Source organism: Rhinopithecus roxellana, chromosome 1, assembly GCF_007565055.1.
Source record: "Rhinopithecus roxellana isolate Shanxi Qingling chromosome 1, ASM756505v1, whole genome shotgun sequence".
In the NCBI taxonomy this organism is placed as follows: Eukaryota; Metazoa; Chordata; class Mammalia; order Primates; family Cercopithecidae; genus Rhinopithecus; species Rhinopithecus roxellana.
The window spans coordinates 186,655,454-186,680,559 of NC_044549.1; the positions used below are offsets into that span (position 1 = coordinate 186,655,454).

At 47.5% G+C, this 25,106-nt stretch overlaps 1 protein-coding gene across 5 annotated transcripts in view; it reads left to right on the forward strand.

Annotated features, from left to right (window-relative positions):
• MRAS (muscle RAS oncogene homolog) overlaps window positions 1–25,106 on the forward strand; it is a 59,256-nt gene that overhangs the window by 29,333 nt on the left and 4,817 nt on the right. For 3 of the 5 annotated variants that reach the window (XM_010363307.2, XM_010363305.2, XM_010363306.2), the window contains exons 3-5: window positions 21,739–21,892; window positions 22,875–22,974; window positions 24,939–25,018. In XM_010363307.2, the coding sequence (XP_010361609.1) occupies window positions 21,739–21,892; window positions 22,875–22,974; window positions 24,939–25,018 (334 nt within the window). Of the gene's footprint in view, window positions 1–21,738; window positions 21,893–22,874; window positions 22,979–24,120; window positions 24,202–24,938; window positions 25,019–25,106 lie in introns of all 5 variants that reach the window. The other 2 variants (XM_030934543.1, XM_030934545.1) reach the window with 2 other exon arrangements.

Consider the following 25,106-nt stretch of genomic DNA (forward strand, 5'->3'; position numbering starts at 1 on the left):
AAACTTACATCTGTGAACTTTCTGAACTCATTTCATGTATCACCTATTGGAATATATGGCACACTTGGGATATACTGAGTTAAATAAATGTAAACAAGTTTCTTTACTGCAGAACTTATAAGAACCTTTAATATGCCGGGTGTGGTGGCTCGCGCCTGTAATCTCAGCATTTTGGAAGGCCGAGGCAGGCGGATCACGGGGTCAGGAGATTGAGACCATCCTGGCTGACACAGTGAAACCTCGTCTCTACTAAAAATACAAAAAAATTAGCCAGGCATGGGAGCGGGCACCTGTAGTACCAGCTACTCGGGAGGCTGAGGCAGGAGAATGGCGTGAACCTGGGAGGCAGTGAGCCGAGATCGCGCCACCACACTCCAGCCTGGGCGACAGAGCGAGACTCTGTCTCAAAAAAAAAAATGAAAAAAACAATAGAACCTTTAATATGCAAACACATATTAGAGGTGTAGTGATAGGATACATTGTCCTTAGGGCTCCCACAGGGGTCATTTTTTGCATGTGATTCTGAACTACTGAACTACATTCCGTAGAAAACATTCTGAAACATTGCATAATGCATGTAAGAAAGTAACACCATGCCTGGTATGTCATTGGAACTCAATCAGTATTTCTACAGCCATATAAACTTCTATAACTTTTTTCTGAGTAACTTTGGATGTTAAATTGGTTTCTGAGGAAAAATGTTTTCCTCGAGATTGATTTTTAGGAAGATTTTGTGATAACATAGCCGGAGCAGCAGGGAGAGGGGCAACATGGCCGCAGCATTATATTAGAAGCGTGCATTTGCAAAGCCTGTGTTCTGAAGCGCCTGGGCTCTCCATGGCGTTACTTTAGAAGAATGAATTTGTTAAGCCTCTAATTCTGCCACCAGAGTCAGGCCCAATTGAGGGCATTGCCCACCCAGGCTTTCCTCAGGAATAGACACCAGATTCCCAGATTAGATGCTTCTCCGCTCCATTAGATCTGCTGTTAAGAAAAGGAAGACTTGGCCAGGTGTGGTGGCTCACGCCTGTAATCCCAGCACTTTGGGAGGCCGAGGGTGGTGGAGGTCAGGAGTTTGAGACCACCCTGACCAACATAGTGAAACCCTGCCTCTACTAAAAATACAAAAAATTTAGCCAGGTGTGGTGGTGCCTTTAATCTCAGCTACTCAGGAGGCTGAGGCAGGAGAATCGCTTGAACCCAGGAGGTGGAGGTTGCAGTGAGTAACTCTGAACCTTTCTGGAGCTGAAGTTTTCTGGAGTGGTCTACACGTCTGGGATGGCCAGGACTTCCCTGGGCATCTGTGAACTTTCTGAACTCATTTCATGTATCACCTATTGGAATATATGGCACAGCTTGGGATATACTGAGTTAAATAAATGTAAACAAGTTTCTTCACTGCAGGACTTATAAGAACCTTTAATATGCCGGGTGTGGTGGCTCGCGCCTGTAATCTCAGCATTTTGGGAGGCCGAGGCAGGCGGATCACGGGGTCAGGAGATTGAGACCATCCTGGCTAACACAGTGAAACCTCGTCTCTACTAAAAATACAAAAAAATTAGCCAGGCATGGGAGCGGGCACCTGTAGTACCAGCTACTCGGGAGGCTGAGGCAGGAGAATGGCGTGAACCTGGGAGGCAGTGTTGCAACTGGAAGAAAAGAAAAAAATATCTAAACATATTATTTCTATGAAGTGTTATGCTTAAATAAAATGAGACATAAGTTAAATTTTAATTTACATTCAAATTTAGAAATATATTTTAATTATGCTTTGACTGCTTTTTGTCACAGGGAGTAGCAACGACTTTTAACTTCTTTAGTTTACAGCAACCACAGCCCCATTATTAAAAGTATTCACATATTTTGTAAGTCAATATGAAATTCAAGACATTTAAACCTTGAGCAGGATCCCAGAGGTCCTGCTCCCCTGAGGCCATGCCATCTTCAAGGAGGTGCTAAGTTGGAGGTGCCCTCAGTTACCCTGTACCCCACTGAACTCCAGGGACTCTCAACTCTGCAGTTTCTCTTCTTCCAAACTCAGAAAGAGTAAAAACGTGGCAGCATGATGATGAGAAGGAAGAGAATGATAATTTTGATGACGGGGTATTGAATGGGCAGAAATTGTGTGGAAGGCCCGTGCTAAGCACATTGCATTTGCTGTCTTTGAATCCTTACAAATGCTATCGTGGTAGTTGCTGTTGTTATTTCTGTTTTATAGATGAAGAAAATACAGCAAAGTTTCACACAACCAGCAACAGTCTGAGCTACCTGTTGACTCCTATTCACTGTCAGTCTCGTTGTGTAGGAAAATCCTCCCTGACAGCACAGTGGATCCTTGTGCCTCTGGGAAGGGGAGCTGAAATCCCAGGAAGAAGTGGGTATGGCTGGACTGTCACACCTCCCCTGCCCTTCTTACGCCTCACCCAGGGTCCTTCAGAGAGCTAGGTGCTCCAGTTGTGATCTCAGTCTCACTTCGGAGATTTGCAAGCTGCTTAAGGAAGCCTTCTCTGTGACTTCCACACTGATTATTCTCACAGGCTGCCTGCTTTCTTGCAAACCTGTTTCTTGTTTTCTTCCGAGAAGTCACATTACCTGTGTCCTCCCAGAACCTAAGAGGCAGGAGCTGGCTGGCCTCAGGGGCCAGCAGCCAGGCTCTCCTGTGGCTGCGGGACCCCCAGGCTTTGGAGCAAGCCTGCTCTGAGTTCTTTCCCACAGGGGTTCGGGATCCTCATCTCACTTTACATTGTCAAGGGCCCAACCCTGGGAGCCTCTCTTCCTCCCCATCTGGTCCCCGCTTCTCCACTGTGGGGTTCCCTCCAGCTGTACCATCTCCATGCTCTCAGCCCTCTACTCCCGTCTCCGACGCTGGAACTCCACCTCACCTCGGCTTTCAGCTGTGTGACTCCCCTCACCCCAATTTTCTCTTGTCATGAATCAGGAAGCCCCAAACCTTAGCCAGAGCCATGGAGTTTTGTGTTTGTTTTATTGTGATAAAGTGTACATAACATAAAAGTTACCATCTTAACCATCTTTAAGTGTATAGTGTATTCACTTTGTTCTACAACCATCCCTCCCGTTCATCTCCAGAACTTTTTCACCTTCCCCGACTGAAACTCTGTACCTATTAAACACTGACTCCCCATTCTCCCCTCTCCTCAGTCCCTGGCAACCACTATTCTGCTTGCTTCCTTTTCTTTTATTGATATCATATTTTTGCATATTTTGAGGACACGGTAATAATCAAATCCAGGTAATTAGTATATCCATCACCTCAAACATTCTTTCTTTGTATTAGGAACATTACAGTTCTTCTCTTCTAGCTATTTTGAAATTTGCAATGAATTATTGTTAACTATAATTTCCCTACTGTGCTATCAAATACTAGAACTTACTCCTTCTAGCTCTTTGTATTTCTGTACCCATTAACCAACTTCTCTTCATCCCCCCACCCACACACCCTTCCCAGCCTTTGGTGTCAATCATTCCACTCTCTACCTCCATGAAATCTACTGTTTTAGCTCCCACATATGAGTGAGAACATGCGATATTTGTCTTTCCATACCTGGCTTATTTCACTTAACATAATGACCTCCGCTTCCCTCCATGTTGCTGCAAATGACAGGATTTCTTTTCTCTTCTTTCTTTCTTTTTTTTTTTTTTTTGATACGGAGTCTCGCACTTGTTGAGCAGACTAGAGTTCAACGGTGTGATCACTGCAACCTCCCCCTCCCGGATTCAAGCAATTCTCCTGCCTCAGCCTCTCAAGTAGCTGAAATTACAGGCACCTGCCAACTTGCCCGGCTAATTTTTGTATTTTTAGTAGAGATGAGGTTTCACCATGTTGGCCAGGTTGGTCTCGAACTCCTGACCTCAGGTGATCTGCCCACCTCAGCCTCCCAAAGTGCTGGCATTACAGGCATGAGCCACTGTGCCCAGCCTCATTGTTTTTTACGGATGAATAACATTCCATTGTGTATATATGCTACATTTTCTTTATCATTCATCCATTGAAAGGCACGTAGGTTGCTTCCTTACTCTTGGCTACTGTGACTAGCACTGCAATAAACATGGGAGTGCAGGTATCACTTCAATATACTGATTTCCTTTCCTTTGAGTATATACCCAGCAGTAGGATTGCCAGACCATATGGCAGCTCTACTTTTAGTTTTTTGAGGAATTTCCATAGCATTTTCCATAGTGGCTGTACTAGTTTATATTCCCACCAGCAATATCCAAACATTCTCTTTTCTCCACATCTTCCCTAGCATTTGTTATTTTTTGTCTTTTTGATAATAGCCATTGTAACTGGGGTGAGATGTTGTCTCATTGTAGTTTTAATTTGCATTTCTCTGGTGATTAGCGATGTTGATGATTTTTTCATATACCTGCTGTCCATTTGTTTGTCTTCTTTTGAGAAATGCCTATTCAGGTCTTTTGCCCTTTAAATCAGAATTTTATTTTATTTTATCTTGCTAGTGAGTTGTTTAAGTTTCTTATATATTCGGGTTATTAATCCCTTGCCCCTTAAACACTAACTCCCCTTTTTCCCCTCTCCTCAGTCCTTGGCAACCACCATTCTACTTTCTTTCTTTATTTTTTCTAAAATGAAGTCTCACTCTGTCACCCAGGCTGGAATGCAGTGGCGTGATCTCGCCTCACTGCAACCTCCACTTTCTGAGTTCAAGTGATTCTCCTGCCTCAGCCTTCTGAGTAGCTGGCATTACAGGCATGCACCACCACACCTGGCTAATTTTTGTATTTTTAGTAGGGATGGGGTTTCACCGTGTCGGCCAGGCTGGTCTCAAACTCCTGGCCTTAGGTGACCCACCCACCTCAGCCTCCTAAAGTGCTGGGATTATAGGCGTGAGCCACCACGCCTGGCTTCTACTTTCTATCTCTGAATTTGACTAATCTAGATACCTCATTTAAGTGCTATGATAAGTAGAATAACATTTGTCCTTTTGTGTGGCTGGCATATTTTAATTAGCACAATCTGTTCAAGGTTCATCCATGTTGCTGCATGTTCTGAATTTCTTTCCTTTTTTTTTGAGATGGAGTCTCACTCGGTTGCCAGGCTAGAGTACAGTGGCATGATCTCAGCTCACTGCAGCCTCTGCCTCCTGGGTTGAAGTGATTCTTCTGCCTCAGCCTTCTGAGTAGCTGGGACTGTAGGCGCGCTGCCACCATGCCCAGCTAATTTTTGTATTTTTAGTAGAGACGGGTAGTATTTTCACCATGTTGGCCAGCATGGTCTCAATCTCTTGACCTCGTGATCCCCTTTGGGATTACAGGCATGAGCCACCGCACCCGGCCTTCTCTCCGTTTTAAAGCCAGATGATATTCTACTGTATGGATGTACCATGTTTTCATTATCTATTCATCTGTGGATGGACACTTGGGTGGTTTCCACCTTTTTGCTATTACGAATAATGCTGCTATGAGCATGGTATATAAATATCTGTTCAAGTCCCTGCTTTCCTTCTTTTGTCTTAGAGTTCTTGTGTGCCTATTTTTTCTGTTGATTAGGGATAGAAGGCTGCTAAGCCCCTCACTTTACAATTGTGGAAACTGAGGTACAGATGGAGAGGTCACTAGCCTACAGTGAGACCTAGCTAGCTGGAGAGCCGGATCTTGGGCTTCTTGACTCTGCCGAGTGTGTCCTCCACCCTGTCCCACTACCTCCTGCTTTGGCCCAGGCCTTGGGCCTCTAGGGTGGGATGCTGACCAAATCCTCTGCGCACTTACAACAGGGCAGATGTCTCTGGGCCTCCCCATCCTCTGTCTCCCAGCCCTGCCCTCTGCCCGGCCAGCCTCTGGAACTTTGCATCTTTCTTCCATCAGTAGAGAACAGCAGTGGGCCCTGGGTCTCCAGACACCGCTTTCCACCTTGGGGCTCTTGGGCCCAGCTCCACAACCTCTCTGTCTCCATCTTCTCAGCAAGGGCCCAGTGTTTTCAAAGAGCAAAAGCCTGGCTCTTCTCCTGCACCCTCAGAAGCTGGGACATTTCCACCCTGGCTTCTGCCCAAACCTCAGACACAAGTGCTGTTGTCTTCTCAGAGGGGCCCGAACCTGGCTTTTCCCCGCACACTTGAATCCACATTCTTTCTGGGGATGGGGAGTAGAGGAGGACATTGGAAGGACAGGCAGAGGAAAAGGAACATTTATTGAGAGTTTTTTTTTTTTTCCTGAGCCAGGAGCTTTACCAGGGGGCTTTATGCTCAGCAGGCCTTAGGCCAGCTTTAGAGTGGGCACTCTCCATAGGCCCCAACTAAGAATGGGGTGCAGGCAGAGCTGGCCTGTCCCCCACCAAGGGGAAGCTGCCCTTCCCCTGCCAGCAGTGATGTGGGAGGAATTTCCCTCTTTCCCTTCATGGGGAAGCATGGCTACTGGCCTGAGATTATGCAATCCAGCCCTGCAGGCCTGGGCCTGACCCTTTGTCCCTGCTGCATCAGCCGCGCTGCTGAAATGCCTCACTGATCTCCACTGTGCCCAGGGCAGTGCTCGCTGGTAGAAAGCCCTTCCTCACATTGCTGACAGATCTCTTCCCAGATCCTCTCTTGCTGTCTGTCCTCAGAGCGGTAATAGCAGTTACTACTGACCAGACTTTTCTTGAAGGCCTCATACTAAGGGCTTTTACAAGGATGCCTTATTTCATCCTTGTGATAATTCTGTGAAATTGAGATTAGTGAAGTGAGAGTAAATCACTTTCCAGGTGAGCACAGCTGCTCTGCAGCCAGTGTACCTCAGTACTGCTGCTCTAGTTGGTAAAATAGTGAAGTACTCTCTACCACTGGAAAATTGCTGCTACCGCTACTGCCCTGCGCCCAGGGGCCCTTCCCAGACCCACTAGCCAGACTTGGAGCTGAGGGAGCCCCCTCCAGCCACTGACCTAGAGTCAGCTCAGTAAGGCTTGGACTCAGTGGTGAAGGTGTGAGTGGAATATGCAACTCCCCACACCCAACTCTTAGCACAGCCCGGGCTCATTCCAAATTTGTCAGCATCCCAAAATCCAAGTGTTTTTCCACTTCCCTTGCTGACAATCAGGTCATATATGGCAGTTAATGTGGTGTTTTGCCTGAGTTTCAGAACTTCATGTTGGTCACTGTTAGAAGTCACGTGACCAGTTTGGGCCAAGCACACCAGCCTGACCAATAGATCTGAGACCTCCCCTGTCTGCCATTGTATTGGGTGATGCCACTTTCCCTGGGCCTCAGTGTTGCCTCTGTCGGCCTGTGCTCCCCACGCCCTGGCTCTGGTGACTGGGGCTCCTCCTCCCTTTGGGCTGCCTCTGGACAAAGACCTTGCACCCTCATCAGTGGGATCTGTATCCAAATGAGATACACCCCATAGTTGTTGCAAAGGATAAATGAACAAAATAGAAATTGTGAGTTCCTTGAGGAAAAGGACTGTGCCCACCATTGTATCTCTGATGTCAGCCCAGACCTGGCATCTATTAGGTGTTTAACTATTGTTTATTGAGTGAGGGAGGAAACAAGTCACCTTGCAAGGGGCTTGGCACATAGCAGACCTCAGTAGATGCTATTGTTGCAGTGATCACTTTAATATGATGTATATTATTGTTGTTTTTATTGTTAGTTTTAGAGACAGGGTCTCACTATGCCACCTAGGCTGGAGTGCAGTGGCATGATCATAGCTTACTACAGCCTCAAACTCCTGGGTTTAAGTGATCCTCCCACCTTGGCCTCCTAAGCACTAGGATTACAGATGTGAGCCACTGTGTCTGGTTTATATTATTTATGAGGTGGCTTGATGGTTTCAAGAATAGGTCCCATCACCTGTATGGATGAGGGGCCACTGACATGTGTCCCTGTGTCTAGGGAGGTCCAGGAGTGAGGCTTGAGTCCCTGACTTAGGGATATACCTCTCCACCCAGAGTTGTGTGAATTGAACCCTGAGTCCTATGTACCTGGATATGTTCACTAATTCATTCTGCAAATAATTGCTAATGTACCCATCTCTCTTTTGGGCTCTGAGGACGTAGCAATTGGCAAATCGAAGTCCCTGCTCTCATGAAGCTTATGTTTCAGTGGGGTGAGGGGACAGAGCATAAACAAATATGTATGGTGTCAGGTGGTGATAAGTGCTGTGATGAAGAATAAGACAAGGTAAGGGAATCACAGTGAGGCAGGGGTTGCTCTCTTATTTTGGCTGGTCAAGGAGGGCCTTCCTGATAAGGGAATGTTGGAGCAGAGACCTAAAAGAGAAAGCTGCACCTGTATCTGGAAGAGAATCTCAGTTAGTGGGAGTATCAGGTGCAAGGGCCCTAGGGCAGGGGTGTGCCTGGCCTGTGTGGGGAATAGCTAGGAAGCCAGCGTGGGGAGCAAGTGAGAGCACGGCTAGTAGGAGAGAGGTCAGGTAGGTAGCTGGAAGGGATTGATCTCATGGGGTTTTGTAGGTAAATGAGAAGCCGTTGGAGGATTTTGAGCAGACGAATGACATGATCTAACGTGTTTAAAACATGGGTACTTCTCAGTTCCTTATCCCTCTGCCCTCCCGGCGCGGCGAGTGAGAAGAGCTCACTCTGGCTCTGGTGTGAATGGAACACAGAGGAACCATGGCAGAATCGGAGAGACCTGTAAAGAAGCTCCTGATGGTGGGCTTGGGCATTGGTGGAGGAGGTGGTAAGAAGGGTAGATTCTGGATGTGTTTTGAAGGAGGAAACGACAAGATTTGTCGATGGAGTATATGAGGTTATTAGAGAGGGAAGCGTCTTTAGCCTGAAGAACCAGTAGAATAGAGTTACATTTATCAAGATTAGGAAGAACAGTGAAAAACGAGTTTTGGGGGGAAATCAAGAGTCTAATTTTGGATATGTTAAATCCAGGATGCCTTTCACACATACAAGTAGAAGTCAAGGTGGCAGCTGGATATCTAAGCCCGTAGGAGGGGAGACGTATGGGCTGGATGGAAATCTGGGTGGTGACCTATAAAGCTGCAGGATGAGAGATCACCAAGAACGTGACTGTGGTTAGAGAAGGACCCACCAATGTTCAGAGGCTGGGGAGGAGAGGAGACAGGGCAGGACCAGTCACTGCAGTTGGATAAAGACCAAGGGAGAGTGGCATCCTGCAGCCAAGTGAAGAAGGTGGTTCACAAAGGCAGGGACCATCGACTGCGTGAGAGGCCGGCCAGGAGCCCAGCAGGGTGAGGAACTGAGAAGCACCCACTGGATTTAGTGACATGGAGGTCATTTGAGACTTGACAAGATCCGTTTTGATGGAATGGTTGGAAATGAAAGTCTAATCAGAGTGGATTCAAGAAAGAGTGGTGGAGAGGAGGAGCAGGCAGCGAGGATAGGCAAGAAGTGTTTCTGTAAGGAGGAAGACAGAAATGAACAGTAGTGGGAGGGAAAGGTGAGGCCTAGGGGCGGGGTTTTAATTTGTAATTTTTTTGTTTGTTTTTAAGACAGGGTCTTGCTCTGTCACCCAGGCTGGAGTTCAGTGGCATGATCACGACTCACTGCAGCCTTGACCTCCCGCAATCCTCCCACCTCAGTCTCCCCAGTAGCTGGGACCACAGGCCTGGCAAATTTTTGTATTTTTTGTAGAGACGGAGTCTCACTTTGTTGCCCAGGCTGCTCTCAAACTCCAGGGCTCAAGTGATCCTCCCAGCTCAGCCTCCCAAAGTGTTAGGATTACAGGAATGAACCACTGTACCCAGCTTTATTTGTAAATTTTTGTGTTTCATTTTTTTGTATTTTTGAGTTTTTTTTAAAAATATTTATTTATTTATTTATTTATTTATTATTTTTTGAGACCACGTCTCACTCTGTCACCCAGGCTGGAGTGCAGTGGCACAACCTTAGCTCACTGTAACCTCTGCTTCCCAGGTTCAAGCGATTCTCCTGCCTCAGCCTCCTGAGTAGCTGGGACTACAGGTGCCTGCCACCACACACAGCTAATTTTTGTATTTTTAGTAGAGGCGGGGTTTCACCATGTTGGCTAGGCTGGTCTCGAACTCCTGACCTCAGGTGATCCACCTGCCTTGACCTCCCAAAGTGCTGGGGTTACAGGCGTGAGCCAGTGTTCGCGGCCAGTGTATTTTTAAGATGAGAGAAATTACAGCACATTTACCTGCTGGTGAAAATAAACCACTAGAGAATAGGATGATGAAGGAACAACAGTTGCAGCAGTGTCCTCGCACAGGTGGCAGGGACCTGGAACCAGTGTCCAGCTGGAGAGGATGGTCTTAGGAGCAGGGCTGGGTCATCCACCCTAGCGAGAGGGCATGTGTTTTACAGGAAGGGAGGTGGGTTGATTTTTTTCTCATATAACTTTTTTTATTGAGATAAAATTCACATGTGAAATTCATATGTACAGTTCAGTGGTTTTTAGTGTATTCACAGAGTTGTACAACCACATATTGCTGATTGATTAACAAATCAGTAATCATTGTAATCACTGCCACTCATTCCTGAAAGTATCCATCCCCAACCTTGCTCAAAACCCCCCTTACCCATGAGCACTCACTCGCTATTGTCCCCCCTCCTCAGTCCCTGAAACCATTAATCTACTTCCTGCCTTTATGGATTTGCCTACTCCAGATGTTTCATGGAAACGGAATGCGATGGCACATGGTCTCTTGCGCCTGGCTTCTTTCACTTAGCACGGTGTTTTCCAGGTTTATCCTGCTGCAATGTGTATCAGAATTCCATTCTTTTTTATGATATTCTAGTGTACGGATATACTACATTTTGTTTTTTGTTTTTGAGATGGAATTTCACTCTTGTTGCCCTGACTGGAGTGCAGTGGCACGATCTTAGCTCACTGCAACCTCTGCCTCCTGGGTTCAAACAATTCTCCTGCCTCAGCCTCCTGAGTATCTGGGATTACAGGTGTGCGCCACCACACCCAGCTAATTTTTGTATTTTTATTAGCGAGGGGGTTTCACCATGTTGGCCAGGCTGGTCTCGAACTCCTGACTTCAGGTGATCTGCCTGCCTCGGCCTCCTGAAGTGCTGGGATTACAGGCGTGAGCTACTGCGTTTGGCCATATACTACATTTTGTTTATTCTTTCATCAATCAATGGACATTTGGGTTGTTTCTGCTTTTGGCCATTGTGAGTAATATTGCTGTGACTGTTCATTGTGCAAGTTTTCATGTGAAAACTTGCTTTCAATTCTCTTGGGTATATACCTAGAAGTGGAATTGCTGGGGGTCATTTGGTAACTCTAGGTTTAACACTTCGAGGAATTACCAAACTGTTTTTCAAAGTGGCTTCACTGTTTCACATTCCTCCCAGCAGTGTGTGAGGGGCCCCATGCCTCTCAGGTGGGTGATGTGGGGTGCAAGCATGTGGAATTTATCTCCTGTTGGATCCCTGTTTCAATTCCTGAGCTGAGAGTGCAAGCTTTGGCAGAAGAGGAGGGGCAGGCGGTGGTCACCCAGGCAGTGGGAGAATGATGGAGAAGGATGGTGGACACTCTGAAGGCCCTGGAAGTTGATGCTCAGGCCTTTAAAGGGGGAGAAACCAGTGCACTCATGAGTTTTCGCTTCCCTGCCACCTATGGCTGCCCAGGCGCAGGTGTGGAGTAGGTGGAGAGTTTGGTGTAAGCAAGTGGAGTGAATGCAGGAAGCAGCCTCCAGGCTTCTGTCCTCCATCTCTGTCCTCACTCCTCCTTTTAGACCTGCTGTTCTTCACAGGCTGTGGGGATGCCACTGCTGACTCCCTGCTCAAAGACAGGCTGGTGTGAGAAGCAGAGCAAGGCTTAGAATCAGACGGGCGTGGGTTCAAATCCTGCCTCTACTGCTCATTAGCCATATGAACCTAAGCAAATCACTAGCCTTGCCCTGCCTCTGTTTCTTCACCTGTCAAATGCCAGCCTCCCAGAGGGACTGCAAGGTGGAAGTGGGATTATAAGCCAATGCTCCCAGTTGCCTCCCTGTTTCTCTACACTGCCAGGCCGCCATCTGTTCGTGTGATATTCCTGGCCTCTAGTTACACAGCTGAGACCCCTGCTGTCCTTTCCCCTTTCTTCTCTTCCTTCCCTGAGAGCCGCATTGAGGATTCTAGGTTCCTCTAAGAATCCCACAGAACCATAGACCATCTCCCCAGAATGTGTACCCACATATGCAGTTTGTATACCAATTCTGGGGATCATGGGCCTTGTGAAAACTTATCCTAAGACCCCCTCACTCCATTCCCCACAGCTGCAGGAGTGTGGCCTCCAGCATGAGCAACCCCCAAAGCTGGTGGCTGGCACTTCTCCCCTAATGTTATCCTTAAGCCAGGGTGTTGAGGAGGTTGGGGCCACTAGCAAAGGGACTCTTCCCTGTCACCAGGGGGCCAATTGGTGCCCACTATAGGACTTTAGCCCCCTTCCCCTTGGGGGGTCCCAGGTGTCCTGGCTGTCTGCACCCTGCCAGCATTTTGGAGAAGTTCAAGAAAGCAGCTGTTTTTCTAGGAACAGTGCATGGTGAGTGCATCAGCCCTTTTGCCCAGCACCCAACCCCGCTCCATACACACTCATTACCCAGAAAGGGGAGCACAAATTAAAATAGTAAATACCCTTCATCACCATGTATGTACAACTAAGTGATATTATTTTTTCGAATCTATTCTTAAGCTTCCTCACCTTATTCTTCTGTAAAATGTGCATAATCATTCCTGCCTCCCATGACGGGTTTGTGAATTAGAGATACATAGAAAACTCTAGGCATGGGGCTGGGCACAGTGGCGAGCCATGCCTGTAATCCTAGCACTTTGGGAGGCCAAGGCAGGCGGATCACTTGAGGCCAGGAGTTCAAGACCAGCCTGGCCAACATGGCAAAACCCCATCTTTACTAAAAATACAAACATTAGCGGGGAGTGGGGACATGCACCTGTAATTCCAGCTACTTGGGAGGCTGAAGAATGAGAATCACTTGAACCCAGGAGGCAGAGGTTGCAGTGAGCTGAGATTGTACCACTGCACTCCAACCTGGGTGATGGAATGAGACTCTGTCTAAAAAAAAAGAAAAAGAAAAGAAAAAAGAAAACTTTAGGTATGGCCCTTGGAGGCATATTATCTCTAGAAATTGTTTTCTCTATTGCTTGATATTCCATGACCCTTATTTCACCCTGAAGGGGTGTCATAAAAGTTTTTGTTTTCGCTTTTTTGAGACAGAGTTTCACTCTTGTTGCCCAGGCTGGAGTGCAGTGGCGCGATCTTGGCTCACTGCAACCTCCCCCTCCCAGGTTCAAGTGATTCTTGTGCCTCAGCCTCCTGAGTTGCTGGGATTACAGGCGCTTGCCACCATGCCCGGCTTATTTTTATGTTTTTAGTAGAGATGGGGTTTCACCTTGTTGTCCAGGCTAGTCTCAAACTCCTGACCTCATGATCCACCTGTCTCGGCCTCCCAAAGTGCTGGGATTACAGGTGTGAGCCACCGCTCCCTGCCGTGTATCATAACAATTTAAAAGTCAGTTTTTAGTGATTTCCCCTAAAGCTGGAGTGGGCTGTTTTAACCCAGTGATGGCATTTCCTGTAGAGTGCAGATGATTCGTCTAGTCGTTCTGCAAGTATTTTTTGAGCCTTCCTTGGGTGCCGAAGCTTTTGTGGGCCCAGGGAAATGAAAGCCAGGTTCCCACATTCTGGGACTCTATCCCATGGTGAGGAGCTGAGCCAGGCCCAGAGGCCCAAACTTGGAGGAATAGATGACACATGCAACAGGAAGGGTTCAAAGATGGAGGTCAGAGGCTGGGCGCTCTTGTGAGGAGGAGGGGAGATGGACTGCATCCCAGCTGGTGGGCGGCTGGGACGGCCAGTGGAGAGGAGGGGAAAGGGCATTCTAGATGGAGGTCATGGCTTGGGCAAAGGCTTGGAATGGAGATACAGCCCAGCCGGTTCGAGGATGGCCAGACAGTGGTGGTTCTGGTTGAAGAAAAATGACTGGACAGGCTGGGATGTTTGGGCCTTAGGGAAATAGGAACACCTTTCTTCCTGGTGTGTGGCCTTTAGTGGGTTCCTTTAACTCCTGGACCTCAGTGTCCCCATCTATACTAGGAGGATGGTAATATCTTCCTTCCAAGGCTGTGAAGAGGACTGAGAGAGCGGGTGTGTATAAAGCCTTTGGCACAGTGCTGGCTGCCAGCAGGAGCACAGTGGGCGGGACCACTTTTAGCCAAAGATCTTGACCGTACCGTGGGCTGTGGGCCACTGTCGGAGCCCCTAGAGCTCATGCTGTGACTTTTCTCCCTCTGGAAGCCTGGGTGGAGGAGGGAGAGAGAAGGTGGCTCACGCCTGTAATCCCAGGCGTGGGCAGTTTCCCTAGCATTTCCCAGGAGGGAGCAGGAAGGAGAGAAGGGAGGAGGAGAAGCAGAGAAAAGGGGGAGAGGTGAGAGGGAGGAGGAGAAAGTCTTGACCATTACATCAGGGCCCCAGGCTGGTGCCCCTCCATGCTAGCTGCCCTCCTGCCTGGGACTGCATGCCTTGCCAGCATGTGGGGCTTGCCTTGGCATCTGAAGTCCCAAAACTCCCAGCAGTTCCAGGGTCTCCAGTTAAATCCTCCTTTGCAAAGCTGCTGGGCCCTTGATCCCTTGATCCTCAAGTGGGAGGATTGGAGCATCGCAGACAGTTGTGCACAACACTGACCCTGTCTCTCCATTTATCTTTCTCCTTCCTCCTCCCCCGGTCTGGCTGCCTCTCTGTCTCTGTCTATCTGTCTGTCTGTCTCTCACAAACGCACACGCACATGCACATTGGCAGCATACCTCTTCTCCCACAGTGACTAATAGTTTCTGTCTCTGGAGTCCTCCTACCTTCATGACATCAGGCATGTGGAATGCAGGCAGGATCATAATTTCTTAAAAGTGTAGCTGCCCATTATCTTCACCATCCCCCAGGAAGCCTTGGAATCAGAACTGCTGACAAGGGGCCTGTGGCCAGGCATTTCCAGGTGTATGTGTGTGGAGGGGTGGGCTAGACAAGGGGTGGGCTAGTGCTACTTGGGAGCAGGCCCAGCTCAGCCACATACCCCTCTTCCCTGCTAGCCCTCCCAGACCAATGGATAGCTTCATACCATTCCTGGGGTAGATTTTGTCCCTTCTGTTTCATCTGCAATTATTAGTGTATTCAGGTTTTATATGTTTTCTGGAGCCAATTTTGATCATGTATATTTCTTGAACCATCCATTTCGTTGAGAATTGGAAATTTATTATTATCAAACTGTGTATGTTTTTCTCCGTAATTAAATATATAGCTGTATCCATAGTCAGAGGCCTTTTCTCATTCCAAATGCTTATCTTTTTTTCTCTGATAAGAATTGCTGAAAGTTGAGTTTTTAAAAATTGGTCCTTTGAAACAATCTGCTTTTGATTTTTAGAGCTACTTTCCCCTCCTCCTACTCTGGCAATTTTTACTTTTATTGATACCTTTTTCCTTCTCTCTTATTTTGTTTATTTTTCCTTTTCTAGCCTCTTGATTTAAGTGTTTAGGTAATTTTCAGTTTTAGTTTCTGAAATGCATTTAAAGCTATAATTTTCCTCTCTAAGTACCACTTTGGCCTTAAATCAGAGGTTTTATTACTGTTGATTGTCCTTGAATTCTAAACTGTGATTTCTGCTTTTTAACTAGAGAGTTATAGAGGAGTATGGCTTTTAACATTTTCAGGTGGCTAGATTCTCTTATACTCTTGTTTCTGTTCATATCTGATCCTGTTACAGTACAGGTTGAGCATCTGCAGTCCAAAAATCTGAAATCTGAAATGATTCAAAATCTGAAACTTTTTGAGCGCTTATGTGACACCACAGTGAATAGTGCACATATAAGTACTTAACATGAACTTTGTTTTATACACAAAATTCTTGGACATATTGTATGAAATTATTTTCAGTCTATGTGTATAAATATAAATGAATCTTGTATTTAGACTTAGGTCCCATCCCCAAGAGATCTCATTACGTATACGCAAATATTCCAGAATCTTCTGAAAATAAAAAATCCGAAACACCTCTGGTCCCAAGCATTTCAGATAAAGGACAAAACTTAGCCTACAGGATTTCTGCCTTTTGGAATTTGTTGAAATTTTTATTTATGACCTAATATATAGCCAAATTTGATGTGTGTTTTAAAATGCTTCACGGCGGGGCACAGTGGCTCACACCTATAATCCCAGCACTTTGGGAGGCCGAGGCAGGTGGATCATGAGGTCAGGAGTTTGAGACCATCCTGGCCAACATGGTGGAACTCCATCTCTACTAAAGTAAATACGAAAATTAGCGAGCGTAGTGGCGCATGCCTGTAATCCTAGCTACTCGGGAGGCTGAGGCAGGAGAATTGCTGGAACCTGGCAGACAGAGGTTGCAGTGAGCCAAGATTGCACCACTGCACTCCAGTCTGGTGACAGAGCAAGACTCCATCTCAAAAAATTTTTTTAAATAATAAAATAAAATAAAATAATAAAAAAGTTTGTGTACTATTTGATTGTAAAGTTTGTTCTCTCTGTCTCTCAGAATAAGCTTACATTTTGTTTTGTTTTTAGAAACAGGTTCTCATTCTGCCCCAGAGGCTGCAGTTCTGTGGCAAGAATGTAGCTCACTGAAACCTCAAACTCTTGGGCTCAAGCTATCCTCCACTTTATCCTCCCAAAGTGCTGGGATTACGGGGATGAGCTACCTTGCCCAGCCAAGTACCTCAATTTTGTTATTTAATGATAGGACATTGCTTCTGGAGATCATTTGTTCTATATTTAAGAGAAGCCTCTTCAAGTCTCTCATAATGATTATGGAATTTGTCAATTCCTGCTGTTTTTAAAAATCCGGTTTTTTCTCCACATACATATTTAAGCAACATGCCTAGATGTTTATGATTGATGACTGTGGCACTTCTTGATGCTTGTACCTTTCCGATTTGTAGATGCACTTCTTTTATTTTGGTTACCATGTGACTGGCATTGTCTTTTTATCCTTCCATTTTTCATCCTTTCTGTCATTTTGCTTTACATGTGTCTTTGTAAGAAAGCAGGCAAATGGATTTTGTATTTAGTATCTGCTTTTAATAGGTGAATTTAATCCATTTGCATTTATTGTGGTGAATCATAGATTTATTTCAGCTATCTTATTTCATGCCTACTTTTTATTGTATTTGATTATTTTTGTTAAGTTTATTTTTGCCTTTTGTTGGATTGGTTTCACTTACTTTGTCCTGTTTTTCCTCTGTTGCTTAGGAAGTTTGAGGTTTTACTTCTGTTCTTCTAGTGGTTATGCTATATATGTATGTGTATGAATACTCATATTTTTCTGTCAGCATCTAGATGTAATCAGGATCATTAGCCTCTTGACAAATAAGGCAAGAACTTTAGTACTTACTTTTTTCCTGGCTCCTACCCTTACATATTGGATCATCATAGATTTTAGTTCCACATTATCATCTATTCTCTTCAAATTATGCAACAACATTTAGTTAAACTTACCTGTTCTTTTAAAAATGTGTAGAGATGGGGTCTCACTATATTGCCCAGGCTGGTCTCGAACTCCTGGCCTCAGACTATCCTCCTACCTCAGCCTCTCAAAGTTCTGGGATTATAGGCTTGGACTTACTGCACTGGCCTTAAACTTAACTCTTATGTTTTGCTGTTTCCTTCTCTTACCACTTTGTAGTATCACTCATCTTTTTCATGGATTTATTTTTTACTTTGTAAGAATTCTTTCAGAAAGCCTGCGTGATATAATTTCTAAGATCTTCAATGTCTGAGATGACTATTTTTCCTTTCCATAGGGCCCATTTTGATTTTCAACTCCCTATTAATTTTTTTTAATTTGAACATATTTTAAAATATCCTAGATCTCTAGTTTTTGTTTAGATAATATATACCTTCAAAATCTGTAAATATATGAATTACGATATTGCCTTAATGTCTTCTGCTTTTCTTTTATTTATTTATTTATTTATTTATTTAGAGACAGAGTTTCGCTCTTGTTGCCTAGGCTGGACTGCAATGATGCGATCTTGGCTCACTGCAACCTCCGCCTCCCAGGTTCAAGCAACTCTCCTGCCTCAGCCTCCCGAGTAGCTGGGATTACAGGTGCCCACCACCACGCCCAGCTAATTTTTTGTATTTTTAGTAGAGATGGGGTTTCACCATGTTGGCCAGGCTGGTCTTCAACTCCTGACCTCAGGTAATCCACTCGCCTTGGCCTCCCAAAGTGCTGGGATTACAGGTGCGAGCCACCGAGCCCAGCCATCTTCTGCTTTTCAATTCAGGCCTTTCCATCCACACTTCAGCCAAATGCATACTGTTTCCATCTCTTTTATTAAATGCAGTTCTGAGTGGAATTCTTTTTTTTTTCTAAGAAAAAAAGGCTACAGTCCCTCCAGTTGAAGGTGTGGTCTTCCTGCTCCCTCCTGGGAAATACTGGGGAAACTACTCGGTCCTTGGCTGTAGGTCCTGTCTTCTGACCTCTTCATTTCACATCCAGATGAAGTAGTTCTAGGATACCAGAGCTGTAAGGATCTACTGGTCCCGGAGCCCCGCCCCTCATTTCCTACATGAGACTGAGGCCCAGGGAAGGAGCAGAAGTAGCCATGAGCTGCTTTTATGCCCTGGGCACCTCTTGGGTCCTCGTGTCCGTCACTGGCCCCTCTGAAGTGCCGAATGACTCCAGGGGATGTCCAGCAATGATGGGCTGTGGGGAGAGGCTACTTTCTTGGGTACTGTGTAAAGGTGCCTGCCTAAGGAGATGTGGATTCCCAGGCGTCCCCAGATAGCTTGTCCTGTGGCTTTCCTTGCCATCTATACACTGGCAACTCCCACATCTGTATCTCTTGCCCCCTCTTCTCTTCTCTACATCTGACTTAAGTCCCCAGACACCTTTTGGAAGTCATACATGGTGTCTAATAGGCTCTGAAGCCTGTGTCAAAAACTGAGTCCCCCAAACCCTGTTTCTCACCCAGACTTCCCCACCTCAGCATCTGGCATCACTATTCCCCCAGACACTCAGGCCAGAAACAGGCATCATCCTCAGTGCCTCCTTCTCTCACCTCTCTATCCCCGCACTTTCCTCCAGAAAGCTCTGCTCCTGTTGACTCTGTCTTGGAAAGTGGCCTTGGTCTGGTCACTTCCCCCAGCACCCACTCCCCGCCCTCGGCTCTACCAGCGTGTGTTGCCTGGATTCTTGTGCTAGCGTCCTCACTGGGTCCCTGCTTCCACTCTTGCTCTGTTTTCCCCAGCAGCCAGAATGAACTTTTCAAGATGTCCTCCAGAGCATGCCATTCTTTTTCTTTCTTTTTCATTTAAAAAAAGTGTTTTTGAGACGGAGTTTCACTCTTGTCTCCCAGGCTGGAGTGCAATGGCGCTATCCCGGCTCACTGCAACCTCTGCCTCCTGGGTTCAAGTGATTCTCCTGCCTCAGCCTCATGAGTAGCTGGGATTATGGGTGCTCACCACCACGCCTGGCTAATTTTTGTATTTTTAGTAGAGACAGAGTTTCACCATTTGGCCAGGCTGGTCTTGAACTCCTGACCTCAGGTGATCCACCTGCCTCGGCCTCCCAAAGCGCTAGAATTAGAGGCTAATCCTGCATCTTCAGTGGATCGGGTGCATCAGGTGGATCACCTGAGGTCAGGAGTTGAAGACCAGCCTGGCCAACATGAGGAAAACCCATCTCTACTAAAAATACAAAAAATTAGCTGGGCATGGTGGTGGGCGCCTGTAATCCCAGCTACTCGGGAGGCTGAGGCGGGAGAGTCACTTGAACCCGGGAGGCGGAGGTTGCAGTGAGCCAACCGCACCTGGCCAGAGTATGCCATTCTTTTGCGCAAACTCTCCAGTGGCCCCTGTCTTGCTTAGAACCAAGCAAACCTTACACAGTGTGGCAGGCCCCACCGTCTGCCCCCACCTCCTCTCCATCCTTCACATGCCCTTCACTCCCCTTCTTTCCCTTGCACACCTCCACTTTGAGCCTTCGAATTTGTTGTGTTTCCTCTGCCTGGAGTGCTCTTCCGCTAGGCCATGTGGCTCCCTCTGGCCCCTCATTTAGTCACTGTTCAAATGTCACCTTCTGATAGTGGTCCTCCTTCCCTATCCAAAATGACACCAACTTCTGCCAGTGACCCTCAGCCAACTATATCATTCTTCACACTGTGTATCTATCTCCACTAAAATAACAGCCATTCATTTGTTGATCTGTCTCACTACTAGATGGTGAGTCCCATAAAAGCAAGGATTTGTTCTCATTCGCCTTCTGTCCATGGGGCCTAGAACACTTCCTGCCACCCAGCAGGCACTCAGACATTCCTTAAATGAATGAACAAGATTGGACAGACTTCACATTTATTTTTCATTCAGGTACTATTCGGGGCTACTTTTTGGCCAGGACTTGAGTAGACAGGTGACTGGCACAGACCTGCCATTACCCCTGGGAGCTAACAGTCCTGCTGGGGACAACTTCACGGGCGGCCAGAAGTGTTCCCGGAGGCGTTGGCATGGGGCTGGCGTCAGTCCTGGGGCTCCAGCAGCAGCCAAGTCAGAGTCCCTTCACCAAAGCCAATGGAGAAGGGGAGGGAAGGGGGAGTTGGAGGAAAGCGTCCTGGGCTGCAAGGGTAGCCAGAGCGGGAGAGAAGACCCCAGTGAGGATGCAAGCTCACAGCGGACCCTCCTATAGGGCTTTTGTGCCAGGCACTGCACAGAGGGCATTACATATATTAACTGAAAACTACCTTGACCATCCCCATTTTAGGAAATGGTGGCACAGAGAGGGTAGCTTGCCTGGGGTCACACCCAGGCATGAGGAGCCAGACTCTGCCCAGTGGGCTGGCTCGAAAATCTGTAACCACCTGCTCCCCTGCCTCCCGGGAGAGGGGAAAGTGGATCTGGTCAGACAGTAGAGGGACTGGGAAGATGCAGGGGAGGCTAAGCCATGAGCAGGTGCTTGGAGGATGCTGCAGGTTCAGACTCCACTCTCCCAGAGGGCAGGAAGGGGTCAGGCCTGCACTGCTAAAAGGAACCCCACCCTGCCTACTGAGCTGTGGCTGTGAGCAGAGGGACGAGACTTTCCCTCCGCAGGAAGGAGGCTGGAGGAAGGTGGGGGCAAGGAGCGAGAGCATTTGGGCAGGAGTAGTTGAGGGGATGGATGGGTTAGGAGGAAGAGCTTCCAGTCCCAGCCTGGGAGGAAATGCCCTGGTTGTGAGGGGCCACTCCTCCCCCAGGGTCTCCCTGGTATCTGTCCCCTTGGGGGCTGAGAAGCCCTTCCTGCCCAGATGGCCTCTTCAGGGCGTTCCCCGAGGCATGTCCATAAATAAGCTCTCCTGCCCTAGGGCGTAGAAGGTAGAGGCACTGTTTTCATCTATAGCGGAGGAAAGGGGAGGCTCAGAGAGTCAGGCAACCTCCCAAAGAGTCACAGTTTATAGGCCTTGCAGCAGGGATCCAAGCCCAGATCTGGCCAGAGGGATTATGTAGCACATAATGATGTAGTTCATCACTGACTTCATGAGGCGCCTCTGTAGATCAGAGAACTTAGGCCCAGTAAGCACATGGGCTGAAATTGGAGGAGAAGGGTTTGGTGGGTCCACAATAAGTCAGAGCCTAACCCTGAAGCAGGCTTTAAGGTCGGGGCGGGGGAGGGGGGGGGCTTCAGCTGGGACCCTTCCAGCAGCCCCAGAGAAAGAGCTTGTGCAGCCTCTCGTGGGACAGCTTGGACTGAGCCATGGTAGGGACAGCGGCAGCAGTGTGGGAGTCTGCAGGCTGTGGGGGCTGCAGGGTGGATGAGGACAGCCCCTGAGTGGCCTCATCCCACCCCAGTTCTGGACACAGCCGGGCAGGAGGAATTCAGCGCCATGCGGGAGCAGTACATGCGCACGGGAGATGGCTTCCTCATCGTCTACTCCGTCACCGACAAGGCCAGCTTCGAGCATGTGGACCGTTTCCACCAGCTCATCCTGCGCGTCAAAGACAGGTGAGCATCAAACACAGGTGAGAGTACCGCGAAGAGGCCTGCGCCTGCCTCCTAGGGCGTGCTCGCTTTCGCGCTCTTCTCTCTCTCGCGCGCGCGCCCCTAATTAAAGACTTGGATTTTTTTAAGCCTTATGTGGAGTAATTAAATAATTTGAAATTTGGCTTATACTCATTTTGTCTTGCTGAGTCTCAAAGAGGCTATGCAATGAAAATAAAAGCACAAACTAATAGGAAAAGAACAATACTTGAGTGAATTCCATTAAAGACAGAAAAAAATCTAGCTAACATGTATTCCAAAGAGAAAGTGTTAATCAGTTTACCAGGTAAAGGGCCACACATACATACACATAAAGCTCCCACAGATGAACGTGGGTTTTACTCTGAATACATGAATTGCGAAAGAAAAAACAAAAATGGCTCAGATGTGGGAAAATATTCAACTTTCTTGCTAATCAAAGAAATATAAGGAAGATAGTAAAATACCATTTTTCACCTGTGAAATTATAATTTCTGAAAATGGAAATACACAATGCTGCCAAAGATGCGGTAAGATTGTCATTTCATTCAGTTTTGGACAAAATTTGACCCATGTCAATAAGAATCTTTACAGTGACCATGCCTCTTGATGCCCTCTGCTGGGAGGCATCGTAATGGTGCAGCTGGCTGTGTGGTTGGTACATCTGAGTGACCCAAGAGATGGGAACCAGGTCTGGGGAGCCAGCCCCTGACCAACAGCCCCTCAAGGCCTCACCATTGGCCTTGCAGTGGACCTGAGGCTTCAAGCCAAGACAGCCAGCAGCCCCTAGGCCCTTTCCCCTAAACCTAACCTCTCTCTGGAAAGGAGGAGGGAAGGGACTGCAGTCCAGGCTGACTGGGGAGGTGCTGTAGGCTGACTGTGCTATGCCTGAGATGTGGCTGTGCCACCTTAACTAGGTGTGAGGGTGGTGGAAACCTCACAGAGCTGCTATTCCTTTATTTCCCAGGGAGTCATTCCCGATGATCCTCGTGGCCAACAAGGTCGATTTGATGCACTTAAGGAAAATCACCAGGGAGCAAGGAAAAGAAATGGCGACCAAACACAATGTAGGTGTGTGCGTGTGTGTAGAGGGGGTCAGGAGATGTGTAAAAGCTGTTGCCTGGTCACCCCTGCAGTCCTGGTCTTTGGAAATGAAACTATTGTTTATTGAAGGGCTCCCCTTAGTTTAAGTCTTGTTGCTACTGAAATCCTGCAATTCCAGGAATCCAGGTAATGCACATCAGTGTTTCTTCAGTGGTAGAGGCAGGTCCCCTAGAAAGAAAGTAGAAGGTGTCTGGGACCTGGGGGGGATCATACAACTCAGGGACTTCTGAGCGATGGGGTGGGACCACAGGTGGCAGTGGTCTGAGGCCCTGGAGCCTGGGCCATTACTGAGCCGGCAGGAGTACAGGATGTGAAGGGGCTCCAGGTAGGTCCCAGCTCTAGCTGCAGTGCCTTCCTGCCTCCCCTGGGTGTGCGCAGGGAAGCATGTTGTCCTGACTCACAGGGGCCCCATAGGACTCTACTGGCCACTTATCAGGGGCACTTGCCTTGGCCGGATTTGGTGTCCAGCCTGGAAGAGGCTCCAAAGCAGACCTCAGCACCCCTTACCAGGGCCAGGAGAAAGTGGAAAGTGTGCCCGGTTCAAACCCTGATTCTCTGCTGGCCGCTGTTGACCTTGAGCAAGTGCGTCACTCTGAGCTCAGTCTCCCGAGCTGCAGAATGGAGATACTTGCTTACCTCAGAGGGTTAATGTGAGGACTAAATGAGGTCAGGGATAGTGAGACCTGGAAAGCCAAACAGCCCACAATGAAGAGCAGTTTCCATTTAGTGTTATCAGAGACTCAAATATTTGTCCAATGAATATTTCAAAGGCTTAAGCTCTGCCTTTTGTGCTCTGCCCTTTGTGTGTCTGTTGGCTACAGCAAAAGTGTGCACATCTGACCTCACGTGATGATGATGGATGGGAAGATACTGACTGGTTTGTGTTCTGAGCAATGATTTACAATCTACTCCTCTAAAACAACAGTTTACCCTGTCGCCCTCCTCCATGCATTTGAAGTGTTATTTTTCTTTTCTTCACTGTGCTTTTCTTTTTCCAGCATATTATAATGAAAGGCATTAATTTTGTAATCAGAAAAAACTTATGAAAAATAACCAAGTTATTCAGTCTAATCACACTCAGCTTACTTCCGTCTGTCTCATCAAGCAAGGCCTGTGTGTTCCCCACCCTGCTCCCCGTCTTTGGGGAACGAACACTTCCTGCCTTGGCGGGGTCCCTGCTGTAGGAGAAGGTGAGCGCTCAGGAGTGTGTCCTGACCTCATAGAGTCTTTGTTCTCCTCCCTCTGCCAGCCTGAGGCTTTGTGCAGTTCTGGCCCTGGAAACCTGCTCTGTGGGGCCACCACGGTCACGTCTCCCGCTGTCTGCACCCTTTCGGCCGGGTGATGATTTCTCAGCATTGAACGTGCAGACAAAAACCTTGTGTAAACATGGTTGAGCTCCCAGGCTCATAGATACAGACCAAACAAGAGCTGGGCCAGGGTGGGGGCCAGCACAGATGGGCCAGGGTCACCCGGGCCCAGAGTCCTGGTCATGGCCCAGTCTCTCCTCAGCCTTTTCTACCAGCGTCCACTCTGGAGGGGCCCAGAAAGAGGGGCAGAAGTCATCCCAAGGTGGAGAAACAGACCTCAGAAAGAAAAATGGGTAGAATCAGAATATATTTGACTTTAATAAATGAAACAGTCTTTCATCTTCAAGTATGTAAAAAGATCACTTTATTCTATTTTTAGGGAGCTATTAAATATCTCTGTGCCTAGAGAACAAGAGGGAATTGGAAAAGCCATTAGTAACACTTTCCAACCTGAAAGAGTGAGAAGCCCCAAATGATGCCTGAGGCTGTTGGGGGCTGGGGCTTCTGTGGCGTGTTTTGAAAGCATCTGGGTTCCTCAGAACCTCTGAGCATTTTTAAGGGTAGAACAGGGCTTTGAGGATCTCTGTGCCACTTTGACCAAGTTGAGCTTTGCCTTCCAGATTCCGTACATAGAAACCAGTGCCAAGGACCCACCTCTCAATGTCGACAAAGCCTTCCATGACCTCGTGAGAGTAATTAGGTGAGCACTGCCCCCTCCCTAGAAGCAGGCCTCCACAGCATGGGTTGGCTCCTGGAGGCAGCTGGGAGCTTGAGGAAGCAGCTCCTCT